Source organism: Alexandromys fortis, unplaced genomic scaffold (assembly GCF_014885135.2).
Source record: "Alexandromys fortis isolate MF-2015 unplaced genomic scaffold, M_Fortis_MF-2015_v1.1 scaffold_21, whole genome shotgun sequence".
Lineage (NCBI taxonomy): Eukaryota > Metazoa > Chordata > Mammalia > Rodentia > Cricetidae > Alexandromys > Alexandromys fortis.
The window spans coordinates 4515208-4530240 of NW_026067905.1; the positions used below are offsets into that span (position 1 = coordinate 4515208).

At 38.5% G+C, this 15033-nt stretch overlaps 1 protein-coding gene across 6 annotated transcripts in view; it reads right to left on the reverse strand.

The window, feature by feature from the left end:
* The window catches only part of Pik3c2g (phosphatidylinositol-4-phosphate 3-kinase catalytic subunit type 2 gamma), a 364020-nt gene that overhangs the window by 318282 nt on the left and 30705 nt on the right, over positions 1 to 15033 (reverse strand). For all 6 annotated transcript variants that reach the window (XM_050135167.1, XM_050135166.1, XM_050135168.1 and 3 more), the window contains exons 3-5: positions 9973 to 10055; positions 6010 to 6164; positions 1490 to 1604 (exon numbers count right to left, since the gene is read on the reverse strand). In XM_050135167.1, the coding sequence (XP_049991124.1) occupies positions 1490 to 1604; positions 6010 to 6164; positions 9973 to 10055 (353 nt within the window). The remainder of the gene's footprint in view (positions 1 to 1489; positions 1605 to 6009; positions 6165 to 9972; positions 10056 to 15033) is intronic.

A 15033-nucleotide genomic window follows, 5' to 3' on the forward strand; every position in this document is an offset into this window, starting at 1 on the left:
AAAGTCTTCACAGTGACTGCCACACTGGTTGTATTAACTTGCACAACAGTGAATAAGGGTTCCTTTCTTTCTAAGTCTCTTCCCACAGATGTTGTTGGATTTCTTCATGATAGCCATTTGACTGGGGAGTAGTTCACAGTAGTTCATAGCAGGGGACAGGAAGAACTGAATGCAAAGATGGAAAGAGGATATAATGCTAATTATTTATATAGTTTTAAGTCTTGTTGAAATAGGAGCGGCGGGGCTGCGTCCCCGGCACCTGGCCGCCCGCATGGCTAGTTTATACCCAGAAATAATTACACGGAAACCGTATTCTTTCAAACACTGCCTGGCCCGGCTAGGTCCAGTTTCTTATTGGCTAGCTCTTACATATTGTTCTAACCCATTTCTAATATTCTGTGTAGCCCATGAGTTGGCTTACCAGAGAGGATCTTAACCTGCGTCTGTCTGGAGCGGGAGAATCATGGCGACTCCTCACTAAGCTTCTTTTTCCCAGCATTCTCCTCTGTTTTCTCCACCCACCTAAGGGTGGGCCTTATCAAGGGGCCTAGGCAGTTTCTTTATTAATAAGAAATCACTCCCACATCATTTCCCCTTTTTCTGTTTAAACAAGTTTGTCACCCCAAGTCACAGTTCTTATAAAACTTCTTTTTTGGTATAGAGAGATTGCCTAGCAGTTAAAAGTTCCTGCTGTTCTTCCAGAGGACCTGGGTTCAACGACAGCATCCTCATCTCAGTTCACAATTGTCAGTAACTCCAATTCCAGGGGATCTGATGCTGCCTTCGTGCCTCCACAGGCATTACATGCACATGGTACACAGACATACATGTAGGTGAAACACCCATACACATAAAACAATAACACATAAATCATTATATCTATAAATAAATACAAATGATAATATAAAATAATATTAAAAGGAAGATCACCTATATGATTCACAAAATTTCCAAATCTTCCCATAAAGGATAAACTTACTTTGTAAATCATAACTTCATGTTAGGGGCTGCAAGTGCGAGACTCTGAGTTCTTTCCCCAGCATGGTTTCTATACTAATTACTTTCCTGTGAGTTTGGGCAAGTGCAGAAGTGGCTTAAGGGGGAAGGTTTTAGGGGGTGCCACCCATCATGTTAGGAATGCTAACATGGCAAGGGTACTCCATTTGCTTAGATGGGAGCTTGTGGCTGTGGATTCTCATGTCCTAATGGATCAGGATGCAGAGATAGATAGGGACTGCAAGTGGGTGTAACCCTCATATGCCAACCCTCTAGTGACTAGGCACTGCATCCCAAAGGTTTCAAAATGTCACACAATAGCACTGTCATTTAGAGACCAAGCTCAGATACCCAAGCCTAGGGTAATCCATTAGCATATCCTCAACAGACATACTGTTTGTAAGATGTCTTTTTAAAACACAATGAAACAAAACCTTGCTGCTTAAAACTGACAAATTATAGCAACCAAAATTGACTTTAATAAGATACTTACATCTGTAAAAATTCTTCAGAGCCACATACTCTTAGAAGATACTCATTGGGGAAAAGCTGCTCATTTGCACATAAAAGCAGAATTTCAGCAATTAGGTCTTTGACAAGATAATTAGCTGGAAAAAAGTGAAGAATGAAAGTGAGTAGAGCTTCTGAAACATTGACTGTGAAGCTTTTGAGCTCAAAACCTGATAATCTCATTATGAAGCATTGTAGACACCAAGGGGGATTAAAGTACAACACATTTATTTGTCTATTTATTAGGTTCATGGTTATTTTAGATAAAGGGTGCTTGCAATCATTTTTAAGTTCAGTTTTGTCTGAGTGGAAAATGTCAACGCTAGTTATTGTATTTCTCACACATAATGGTTTGATCCATTATGGCTCTACACAAAAGATATTCTTAGGAGGCTAGACAGCTGGTTCTGCAGTTAAGAGCACCGGCTGCTCTTCCAGAGGACACAAGTTCAATTCTCAGCACCTACACGGCAGTTCCCAATTGTCTATAACTCCTATTCTAGGAGATTCGAGGTTGTGTTTTCTCTCCACGGGCACCAGATGCATGCACAGTAATAAACAAACATGCAAAACATCCATATACATAATAAAAAATAAAAGAAACTTAAAAAAAATAAAAAGATAGGTTTGGGGCAGGAATGGTGGCTCAGCGGTATGGAGAACTTTCTGCCTTAGCCTGAACCCAAGTTTGGTTCTCATCCCCCACATCTGGAACATCACAAACACATGTAACTTCATTTCTAGGGGTGATGGTGACCCCTTCTAGCCTCAGACAGCACTGCACATACATGTTGCAGGTACATACACTTTTGCCCACATATATAAACATAAAAGTAAAATAAACATAAATGTTTTTTAAAAATAATATGCTATTGACTTGATATTAAGATAATTTTACTACCATAAAAATGTGGTTCTCTGTTTTATGCTAAATCATGGATATAATACAGATTTTATTTTTTTAGTAGATTTACATAAACATGTTCTTCAACTAATGGGGCTCAGCTTCCTTATCAAAAAGTTTGTAATGGCATAGTCTCTGCCCTTTGCGACTCTGACATTTGGATGATGTAAACAAAATAGATCAATGTAGTCAATATATTTTAAATGTTTCATGCTCCGCATTTTTAGTGTGAGTCAATGAACTTTCAGTGTGAGGCAATCACCAAAAGCAGGCAGTGCTGACTCTTGAAAATACTCAGCCAGTAAGAATTTTTAGTAGAAAATTTTAAATGTCCAACCGCATTTTCCAGTGGAATTTTGTCATTTTGTCTGAAATACTGTTTACTTAACTGTGGTTTATTTTATAATTGTATCTCTTCTTCTTCTTCTTCTTCTTCTTCTTCTTCTTCTTCTTCTTCTTCTTCTTCTTCTTCTTCTTCTTCTTCTTCTTCTTCTTCTCCTCCTTCTTTCTCCTCCTCCTCCTCCTCCTCTTCCTCCTCTTCCTCTTTTTCCTCTTCTTCTCCTTCTCCTCCCCCACCTTCTCCTCCTTCTCTTCCACCACCACCTCCTTCTGCTCTTCTTCTTATTCCTCTTCTTTCTTCCTCTTCTTCCTCTCCCTCGTCCTCCTCGTCCTCCTCCTCATCCTTGTCCTCTCCTGCTCCTCCTCCTCTTTCTCCTCTTTTTCTTCTTCCTCTTCTTCCTCCTCCTTGTCATCTTTTCCTTTGCTTTTTCCTTTTATTCTTGTTGGGAAAACAGGGTAACGGAGTCATATAATTGGTGTTATTGCCATAAAACTGAGACATGCTACATTTAAAATTTAGATTTTTATGGCAGATCAAGGTGTCATTAAAGAAAGTGTTATAGAAAATAATTATAGAGGTCATGAGGGAAGGGCAGATGGCCACACATTGTCCTGGCAGAGGGTACTTAATAATATTATGGAATGGGAATATTGAAAGCATGGTATGGATTAAAGTTAGCTCAAAACGAGGCCACTGACAAAATTCTTGGCAAAGGACTCTGGTAAACAACAGAAAGAATCTCCAAAGACACCTCAGTTTGACTTTCTTGGTGTCAGGGCTGCAGGTGCTGAGCTACATGAAGCATATACAGATTATTACTTAGTTACAAATATTCTCTTAATGCTTATGTAAAACTGCATAGCTCACTATCTATCTTCTTTCTCCCCTACTTTAGTTTTATTGGAGCAGAAGAGTCTAAGATTTACTATGAGTCAAGACAGGCCTTAAAGTTTCATCACGGGAAGCTTACACGTGGAAAGGTAATGGATGGTTAGTACAATATTTGTAAGTGTTTTGCCTAGCTGTGGGGTGAGGAAACCTAGCTTCTATTGTCAGGTCTGTAGGAAGACTACAAGAAGAGAAAGTTCCAAAGAGGACTGGTCCCAAAGAACTTCTGAATTCCTTCAGTTCCAAGCAATTAGTTACCCAGAGTGTGGAGCTTCGAAAAAACGATTACTGAGCTCCTGTGAAGTGATGTCTCCTGTCACCTGTTGCTTGTGGCCTGTTGGATGTCTCATATTTAGTGTACCTGAACCTGAAGCCACCATCTTTATCCTTAAGCCTTTAGATCGTCAAGTGACGTTCCTCATTCACATATTGTCAATAAACACATACCAGGGCTGCCTTTAAGTAGATTTATACCTGTATTTTTTGTAGCCCTTGATAGAATCATTCTTTTCATTTCATGCCATCTCTCACTTCATGCAGCTCCTCTCATTCTTTACCCCTTAATTCTTTACCCCTTAAGCAAATGGACTCAGAATCTGTGTTGATTAGATCAAAATGCAGCACCATTGGCTGGAGAAACATAATCCTGCTTTTTAATATTGTGAGCTCTATGTAAAAGAGAGATGAACTGACTGTAGGTCATTGGACAAACAGTGTGTATGCTTGAATGCTTGGCCTTTTTTCTTGTTTTGGAGAAACAAGGCAATGAGTGAATCAGCAGAGAACAAGTTGTGGGAAACAGTGACACAGAGAGACCAGCTTGGGGCTTTAAGTGATTTCTGAGTTTCGGCGTTTGTGCTTCAAATTAACCCCTAAGTCTTTGACACATTCCTACTCTTAAACTCTATAAGAAACGCTTATATTGTTTAAAAATGGTTTCTTTTCTGCTTCAGTCAGCATGAGTTGGTTTAAAGCCAGATTCTTAACTGGTATAGCAACACACCAGGTCTCTGTCTGTATCCTCTGCGCTTACTCAAGCCTCAGCTAGAGCAAGGAGGAAGACAGTACAAACATTAAACAGTGAAAACACTTCCTAGTCCACTGTGTATCTGAAAATGTTTGCCCATTGTTGAGTAATAACCCATGTAGTCACAGCTGGATGTTTAGTAAGCATCCATTGCTCTGCTAAATAAAAGACCAACCAACAAACAAAAAACAAAAACCCGAAACCAAAACCAAAAAAAAAAAAAAAAAAAAAAAGCATTCTATATAACTTTAAAGAAAGCGTCAAGTAATAGAAAAGAAAATGCTTAGTAAAAATGATATAATGTTGCTGGATCCTAGGTTAGGTTGATCCTGAATTTCCTGAGAAACCACCATACTGATTTCCAAAGTGGTTGCACAAGTTTGCATTCCCATCAGCAATGGATGAGTGTTCCCCTTACAAGGTCCAAATGAGGAGCAGAAGGAGAGAGAAGATGAGCAAGGAAGTCAGGACCGCAAGGGGTGTGCCCACCCACTGTGATGGCAGGGCTGATCTAATGGGAATTCACCAAGGCCAGCTGGACTGGGACTGATGGAGTATGTGATCAAACCGGACTCTCTGAACATGACGGACAATGAGGGCTGACTGAGAAGCCAAGGACAATGGCACTGGATTTTGATCCTACTGCATGTACTGTCTTTGTGGGAAGCTAGTCTGTTTGCATGCACACCTTTCTAGACCTGGATGGAGGGGGGAGGACCTTGGACTTCCCACAGGGCAGGGAACCCTGGCTGCTCTTTGGACTGGAGAGAGTGGGGGAGGGGGTGGAGGGATGGGGAGGGAAATGGGAGGAGGGGAGGAGGTGAAAATTTTTAATAATAATAACAAAAAAGAATATAAAATGATATAATATAAACTTCTTGGAACCATAGCCAGAGGCTCCTTCTTAGTCAACTGTATTGATAACAGGGTTAGCGTATGCGGCACAGAGCTCTTAAATTTCTCACGGTAGGGGCAGTCGCCATCTCACTTCCTTTCTCACAATTTATTCACCCACCTGAACAAAGTACTTGTTCCTGCTGGGTAGGAAATGACATTTTCACTTATATATCATCTTCATCTGGAAAGCTTTAGAAATTCCATCTATTTTAATCGTGCCAAAAATTTGCTCCACCTGCTATTATAAATTGCAAGGAAACAAAGATTTCTGGAGCGCTATGTAAAGAGACTCCCTGTTAACAAGTCAGATGTCTTCAATGAATTGCTCATGGCTGATTTCCTGTTACTTCCCTTCAGGGTAAGACAGTACCAAATGGTGGTTCCTTTAGTGATTTCAGGGCGTCTACTGATACGGAGATTTGTGTGTCTGCTTGTGAGTTTTCTTACCTTGTGGCAGAAGATGAAGCGTCTGTGCCGCATTAATAGAAACATTTACTCTAAACTTGGTGCCCTTGAAGAGTTGGGATGGGTAAACCGTAGTGATTGCCCAGATCTTTCCAGAATTGGAATTAACATCACTTGCACTATATGATTCTCTTATTCTGCAAAGTATACACAAAGAAAAAAAAGGGCATAGGACATCATCTATATCATTTCATTATTTCTTTTGAAAACTACCACCCAATTAAAAAGAACCACAGCAGGATCTGTAACCCTGAAAACCAAGAAGCAGCCACCTTCCCTCTGTGGCATGGTACATGTACTCAAGCTGGCATGGTAGAAATTACAACCAAGAACAAGGACAGAGGCATCCCTAGGCTTCTTGGGAATGTTCCAATTAAAATTATTAAGAATATGCTTTCTAACAGGAGACAGGAGGATCCATCCAGTGCAGGGTGACTTATTTCTGACTTTGGCCCTGATGCCATGGCTCCTCCCTCAGATCACGCACATGCCTAGTTCTGTAAAGCATTAAGTACACTTTGGATCTTGATTCTTTTGTTGTTGTCTAATCTATAACGTCCCTGTTTCTCTAAATTCTTTAAAGCTGTGGATTTTACAAAAACAATCGAGATATGAGTGCATGTTGAAAAATTAGCAAACATTGGAGTCAAAGAATTGCTAAAAAGTTAATGCTTGGAACAGTCTGAATTTGAATTCTCATGCTACTGCTTTGGAATCTTGGAGTCAGAGACACACTGTTTGACTTGCCTCTTTGTACACACCAAAGGAGCTGTTACCACCTACTTCAAAGGCTTTGTGTGAGGGTTAAACAGGAAAGATATAATGGATTTACAGACTCTGAAGCCATGTAAAGCATCATAATGATCAAACTGTATTGCCATGACGGGTCCCTGTGGGCCCATGTTTAATGCCATATGTAGAACACACTACAAAGATGCCAACAAATACAAAATACTTCCCCTGGTGAAACAAAATCTTGCTGGTATTTATTTGTGTTGGTTTTCCTGACATCCAAACACTTCATAAATGGAAAAATATGATTCTATATTAATTTTGAATCCTTCATACTTGGCTCATGTAAAATATTCTCCATGGTTTCACATGCCCATGTGTTTGAACACTTGGTCCCCAGATTGTATTGCACTTTATAGAAATAGAGGAACTTTTAAGATGTTGATTCCAGCTAGAAGAAGTGTGTCAGTGTGGGGTGGGCCTTGAGGTGTATAGCACAGTGATGCTGCCTGTCTTCTCTCTGCTTCAGATATTAGCACTTATATAACAAGATACTGTTCAGTGCATGAACAATTTCAGGTTCTTTCATTGGGAGCAGTTAAATTTAAAGTGCAAACTCATGATTGATTCTTCCCTAACCTTTGCAGGGCATTCAGTGTGAACTGGGACTTCTTTTTTTGTATTATGGAATTATACTATGTTTCATAATCATGTGGTATTTCTTTTTAAATGAGATTTGAAAAATTATGTCAAAACAATCCAATCAAGAAATTAAGAATATCTTCAACAGGTGCATAAATGAATGCTAATAACATTTAACTAACCTTATTTAATTATTAGAAAGATAAATACAATAAGATATTCAGATCTATTTCATTGTGGGTTGGGAGAATGTCTTGTGAAACTTGGTCTTCATATTTCAAATTGATTTTCTTCTTTCCTTGTTTAATTTTGAATTGAGAATTCAAAGCACTGAGTGAATTCTAACAGATATTATTAAGGGAATACTGTGCTTAGATTGGAAATCATTATGCACACAGACACTTAGCTACAGATGCAATCATTCATATCTCTTCACTACACCAACCATACCATGTGGTTGGTTGCTTTAGTGCTCATGATTACTTAAAAAGAAATCAATGGGGAAAAGTGCTTTTTAAGAGTTTGGAACACACAGCACAAGTCACTGGCAAAATCACTAAGACACGTCCCTGTCACTGTAGCATCCACATTTTATCATCTAAGAATAACCACATGCTAGAAAATGAAAGCATTGTTGGAGTTTATAAACGCTCCCTTCAGTGGCTCATTAAGATAGCTGTTGCTCACACTATGTAGGTAGGAATTACCAAATTACAGCTTTTGAAGACTTGTTTTTATTAAAAATTTTAAATTATGTGTATATGCACATCTCTATACGTGGGCGTTGTAATTTATTTTAAAATGGTGGGAAGAAGTCATGCCATGCAGCAAGGCTCACATAGGAGGTTTATTGGAAGAGGAGGGGGAAGGGGCAGAGAAGGGGACAGAGAGAGGGGTAAGAGAGGGAGCCAGAGACCTGACCCTGGAAACAAGAATGATGGAAGAGAAAGAGAGAGAAGAAGAGAGAGAGAGGGAGAGAGAGAGAGAGAGAGAGAGAGAGAGAGAGAGAGAGAGAGAGAGAGAGAGAAGGTGGGCAAGGCCAACCTTTTGAAAGAGAAGGTAGCAGATTGCACAGGGGGTGCTCTCTTAGTGGATGCTGCTGAGCACATATCCTGTCAGGACCCCAAGGACAGGCCAATACGGATGACCGAATACTAACATTGGGTATGTGCAGGTACAAATGGGTACATAAGAGTGCATCAGATTCCCTGGAGCAGGAACGACAGGTGGTTGTGAGCCACCAGATGTGGGTGCTAGAAGTCATACTTGGGCCCTCTGAAAAAGTAGCAAATGCTCTTAACTGCTGAGCTTTATTTTAGTAATGAAAGTATCAGTATTTTTGTCTTTAATGATTCCAATTCAAGAATCTAATGGATCCTTTAGATTTTTACTTCATAAATTAGCAAGAAATTAATGAAATTTGAACATTTATACAGTTTTGCATCTATGTTTTATATTTGCATTATATATATATTTGCATGCATGTGTGTGTTTGTGTGTGTGTGTGTGTGTGTGTGAGCATGTCTTCCAATGTCGTTGTCAATGATATATTTTGTTTGGTTTTGGTTTTAGCTATCTCTAAGATTATTTTTTATTTTAAAATATCAACTTATATAAATAAATGAAGAAATTTTAGGAACAGAAGTATCCTTTAAATTAGTTAGTGGTTCAAATCTTTAATCTACTTTTATCACTTAGTAGGAAGCCAAACCTTTAAAGAAATATGTATTTCCGCCGGGCGATGGTGGCGCACACCTTTAATCCCAGCACTCGGGAGGCAGAGGCAGGCGGATCTCTTTGAGTTCAAGACCAGCCTGGTCTACAGAGCTAGTTCCAGGACAGGCTCCAAAGCTACAGAGAAACCCTGTCTCGAAAAACCAAAAAAAAAAAAAAAGTATTTCTTTTATTTAAGACAAAATTTTCAAATAAATAAAAATCAAGAGGACTAAAGAAAATGTATTAAATTTTCAGAGGCACAGAAAAATTCCCTCTAGATAAGTGGCAACAACATGAAAAAAGCAATCACCTTTGTATCATAATGTTAATGTTTACATTGGCAAGGAGATCAAGGACATTGCTGGAATTCTCTGGAGAGCAATGATATTTTCAGTGGAGAAATATGTATGTGCTGGTTCATTATCATGGCATCTCCCTTGAGAGAAGGCTCAGCTGCTGGAAGGCACTCACATGAACAGAATGTCCCTCGTGGGAGGTGAACCTGTGACAATTTAGGCCTGAGCTACAAGGCTCAAATGCCCCAAATATTTATGTCGTGAATATGACATGAGCCTTAAATACACTGCAAATAAAACTACCAATGAACAGAAGGAGTTCTGATAGAGAAAGTATCTTTCAATCAAAATTTCAATGGGGAAGTGCACTTGTTGAGTGGAAAAAGAAAAGCCAATCATCAAGACAATCAATGATAGTTTGTGAAAAACTGTTTTATTGTATTAGCAAGCTGCAGGGATTTTGCATTTTGCATGCAGAACTAATTACTGAGTGGACTGAAAATTAGAGACATTTATTTAGACACAAAACTTCAAAGCTTATTAAAAGAGCAATACTCACTTTCTTACTTTGTCACAAAATGAGGCCAGGCTCTTGCTACTCCCTTGAGATATTTCAACTATTTGAATGGGACAACCAACTGTCTGGAAGTAAAAAATTGTTAAATTAATATAGCTCAACATAGAGATAATATCAACATGTTTGTGTAATTTTATTATCTTCCAAAGATCAGTTTAGATTTAATTTTATCTTTTGAATTCTATTGAAGAAATATTTACATATAGAAATTATATAGAACTTAGGTATACAATTTTAGTTTTCAAGAATGCATACATCAGTATTATCAATAACTAAGGAAATATTGAACAATGTTGTCTTCTTTTGGTGGGTACAGCATTTATTTAATAGGTTATAGAGGGGAAACAGAAAGGGGAAGGGGAGAAGGGGGAAGAGAGAGAGGCAGAGAAAGAGGGGGGAAAAAGAGCGGGGACAATACTGTCTTCTTAAAAGTTTCCCCATATCTCTGTTAGATTATGCTACCCACACATTTGTAATTACCAACAGTTAGAATTCTAAATTACTTACAAATGCTTTTTTTTTTTTTTGGTGTCTGCTACTAACTGATGTATCTTTTGTAAACATCTTCCCATTGTCATCTACCAGTAGTCCATTTGTTGCGGGAGGTCCTTCTGCTCCTCCAGCCTATAGTCGCTGAGATACCAGCCCATTGGGGCATGGTCTCTCTCCCTTTAAAAAAGTGGCCACTTCCCTCTCCTCTCTCTCTTCACTTCCTGCTCCGCTGGCAACTAGACTCCCTTCCTGGTTGCACAGAGGGCTGTTGTCTGGGACTGTGATCTGTAAGTTTTTTCCCTTTTAAATAAATACCACCCGATTAATCATAATTCCAAACTGGTGTGGCATTGTTTGTGACCTACGCCGTCATCCATTGTTTAAACCACTGAGCATTGGCATGCTATTGTGTAACTATCCCATCATTCCTTTGGTCCCTTTCCTCCTGGTAGTCTTTTGAATTGTTGATAGCTTTTTGAAACTATGAAGAAATCATTATTCCGTGTCTTAGTGCCTCTGCTGCCATATGTTTAATATGTTCATTATATATGAATTAAACTTTCAGTTAGAGGGTGCATATGTGTCTGCTTTTAAATTACTTTGCCTTATATATTTGGAAGCTCTATTATCAACTGTGTACACATTAAATTTATTATCTCCTTCTGATGGACTCCTTTGCCATTACAACATGGTTTCTTTTAACTCTAGCAATACTGTCTTAAATCATATTTCTGGTATTAGAAACACAACAATCATCTTTTTCAGGCTGAGAGTTAAACCCTTGGATATTTTCCTTTTTAATCTATCTGTCAAGGTAATATTTTTCTAACAGCAATTATGCCTTTATGTTCTTTAAATCTAGTATATTATTTTCTGTTTATTGTTTGGACTTTTCAGTGTATGTGTATTTAATATACTTATGAAAATTATTTTATTTCAGGTCATCATGTTTACATGCTTTAATGTGTGTTTTTAATTTTACCTTTTCTTTTTCTCTTATTCTATTTATTTAATTTTCTATTTATCTCTTGGTTTAATATAATTTCATTAGTAAATTATCCCACTGTCTTGGCTACCAATATCTCTGACTCCACTTGTCTCTGACTCCCACTGTCTCCAACTCCCACTGCCTCTGTCCTGTGACTCTGGCTCACACTAACTCGACTCCCAGTCTCTGACTCACAGTAACTGGCTCCCACTGCCTCTGTCCAGTGACTCTGACTCATATGGCCTCTGAATCCCACTGCCTCTGGTTCCCTTTGTCTCTAGTTCCACTGTCTCTGACTCCCACCCCTCTGATGAGAAGTTTTACTCCATCAGATGGTTGCCACACTCCCTGAAATCTCTTTCCAACTCCTTGTAAAACTCTTCTCTCATTTTGACTTTAAATATTTGAATGTCATTTGCCTATATTTGGATGATTTTGCATTTATTTGCAATTTATTGCTTCCTTGACTCTATAATTAGTTATTTTCAACTAACTTGAGAAATTTTCTCAATATTATCTCAAGTCTTCCAAATAACAACCCCACACTTATCCAAGACATAATAAATCCCCAGAGACTTCTGAACCCACCCACTGCATAGCTTCCTCTTTGAAGACACAACATCCAACAAATCCAAGCTGCTTCTGAAACCTGCACCTGACTGCCCAGCTTTGCTCTTTAACTCCACCAGACTACACAGCTGCAAGGAGCTGCCCTTCAGGCACAGACTCAGCTACTGGCAGCTCTTAGGGACTCTGTGTATTGTCCTGACTGTTGTCCAAAGCCCGAATTCAGCAGCTTTTATACCTTTGTCTAATGTTCACAATATTTATAACAGTAGGGAAATTTTGATGTGGGCTGTTCTTCTATATATCTGGTGGTTTTATTGATTGATGGATAAAGCTTTTTTGGACAATGGTTTAGCAGAGCAAAGCCATGTGGGAAATCTGAACAGAGATATAGAGAGTAGGCAGTGTCAGGGAGATACCATGTAGCTGCCAAAAGAGACAGACACCAGAACCTTACTCGATAAGCCACAGCCTTGTGGTGATACACAGATTACTAGAAATGGGTTAATTTAATATGTATGAGTTAATAAAAAGCCTGTGCTAATAGGCTGAACAGTTGTAATTAATACAGTTTCTGTGTGATTTTTCAGGGCTGGGAAATGAAAGAGCAGTCTCCTTTTATAAAATATACTGATTACTGTACTGTCATGATAAGAATTAGATATTCTTAAGATATACTCAGTTTTCATTCAGATAAGTTAAGATGGCATTTCTTATGCAATGACCTTCTTGCAGAATTAGGTATTCTTTCATTCATATCTATTGTTTTACCCTGTTGCCATTTGTTTATCAGCAAGTCAGTTTGAGTCACATCTCCAAATTCAAGAAATCTGTTATTAACCTAAATTCTTTCTGTTCAACATATCAAAGTATTGTCCAAGGTATTACTTAATAAAACTTTTTGGTTCCTCCTATATATTGTAACTACCCTAAATTCTTTCTGTTCAACATATCAAAGTATTGTCCAAGGTATTACTTAATAAAACTTTTTGGTTCCTCCTATATATTGTAACTACAGAGGTTTCTCCCCCACTTCCTTCTTCTGTGTGCCTGTGGGTGTATATGTATGTGTGCATATGTATGTATGTTTGCATATATATTTGCATGTATAAGTGTGTGTGTATGTGTATGTATGAGTGTGTATATATTTGTAGGTATGAGTGTGCATGGATGTATGTTTTTATGTATGATTGTGTTTTTGTGTATGATCATGTGTGTATGAGTGTGTTTTGTGTATGATCATATGTGTATGAGTGTGTGTTTGTGTGTGTGTGTGTGTGTGTAGGACAGAGACAGATGTTAGGTGATTTCCTCCATCAGTTCTTCACCTCCTTTATTGATGGTCAGTCACTGAACCTGTAAGTCATGTATCTGGCTTGACTGGATGACTAGACATCTAGAGATCTGCCTTTCTCTGCCTCTGCAGTACAGGGATTGTAGACTCATGCCACCATGCCTAGCTTTTTATGTGGTTGCTGGGGATCTCAAGTCCTCAAGTTTATGTGCCATCTATCTACCCTCCTCTTTCTTCTTTCTTGTGGTCTACTTTGGGATTTATTGTTGTCTAAATAATATAAGCAGAGAAGTCTTTAAACACGATACAAGGACTCTATGGTTATTGTAGTGACCATAAAGTAACCAAAGAAAGGATTAGCATCAATTTCACAGTAATGACTTCATTTTCTACTTTTGTCTGGTTCCTAAGCAACTTTCCTGCCAGTCAAATAATTTAGGGTCTTTTGTGTATAAGAACATTTCCCTCTGCAGATAAAGATAATAAGATTTTAAATCATCATAGTGAGACTCAAATGATAAATGCGATGAAATGTATGTGTACTTTCATAAAATAGGAAGAATAGGTAAATGTCATCATCTAAACTTCAAGCTATATTTTATCCATTAAAATTTATCATTTACAGATTATTTATTTATTAAATACATATCAGTGTTCTGTCTGCATATACACCTGCATGCCTGAAGAGGGCATCAGAGTCTATTATAGATGGTTACAGCAACGGGTTCTGTAAATTAAACTCAGGACCTCTAGAATAGCAGTCAGTGTTCTTAACCACTGAGCCATCTCTCTAGTCCCCCTGCTAAAAAGTACTAGTATATGCTAATATAACATACTATCATAGGCTGTACTAATATAACATATTAAAAAGTTTGTTGAAGTGGGAACTTGAAAAATGAAAGTTAAGTATACTTTTTATTACAATAATTTTTAATTAAAAGCATGGAATTTTTTTGTTTGTTTGTTTTATTTATTTTTTTTAAATTTCATGTTTTTTTTTAAATTAATTTATTTATTTATTAAAGATTTCTGTCTCTTCCCCACCGCCGCCTCCCCTTTCCCTCCCCCTCCCCCAATCAAATCCCCCTCCCTCGTCAGCCCAAAAAGCAATCATGGTTCTCTGCCCTGTGGGAAGTCCAAGGACCACCCACCTCCATCCAGGTCTAGTAAGGTGAGCATCCACGAAACTGCCTAGGCTCCCACAAAACCAATAGGTCCAGTAGAATCAAAAACCCATTGCCATTGTTCTTGAGGTCTCAGTAGTCCTCCTTGTCCACTATGTTCACCGAGACCAGTTTTGACCCAGGCTTTTTCAGACCCAGGCCAGCTGGCCTTGGTGAGTTCCTGATAGAACATCCCCATTGTCTCAGTGTATGGGTGCACCCCTCGCGGTCCTGAGTTCCTTGCTTGTGCTCTCTCTCCTTCTGCTCCTGATTTGGACCTTGAGATTTCAGTCCGGTGCTCCAATGTGAGAGAGGCCTTATCACACAACAAAAGTATATACTCTACTATGTTTATAGCAGCATTGTTTGTAATAGCCAGAACCTGGAAACAACCTAGATGCCCTTCAATTGAAGAATGGATGAAGAAAGTATGGAATATATACATATTAGAGTACTACTCAGCAGTAAAAAACAAGGACTTCTTGAAGTTTGCAGGCAAATGGATGGAAATAGAAAACACCATCCTGAGTGAGGTAAGC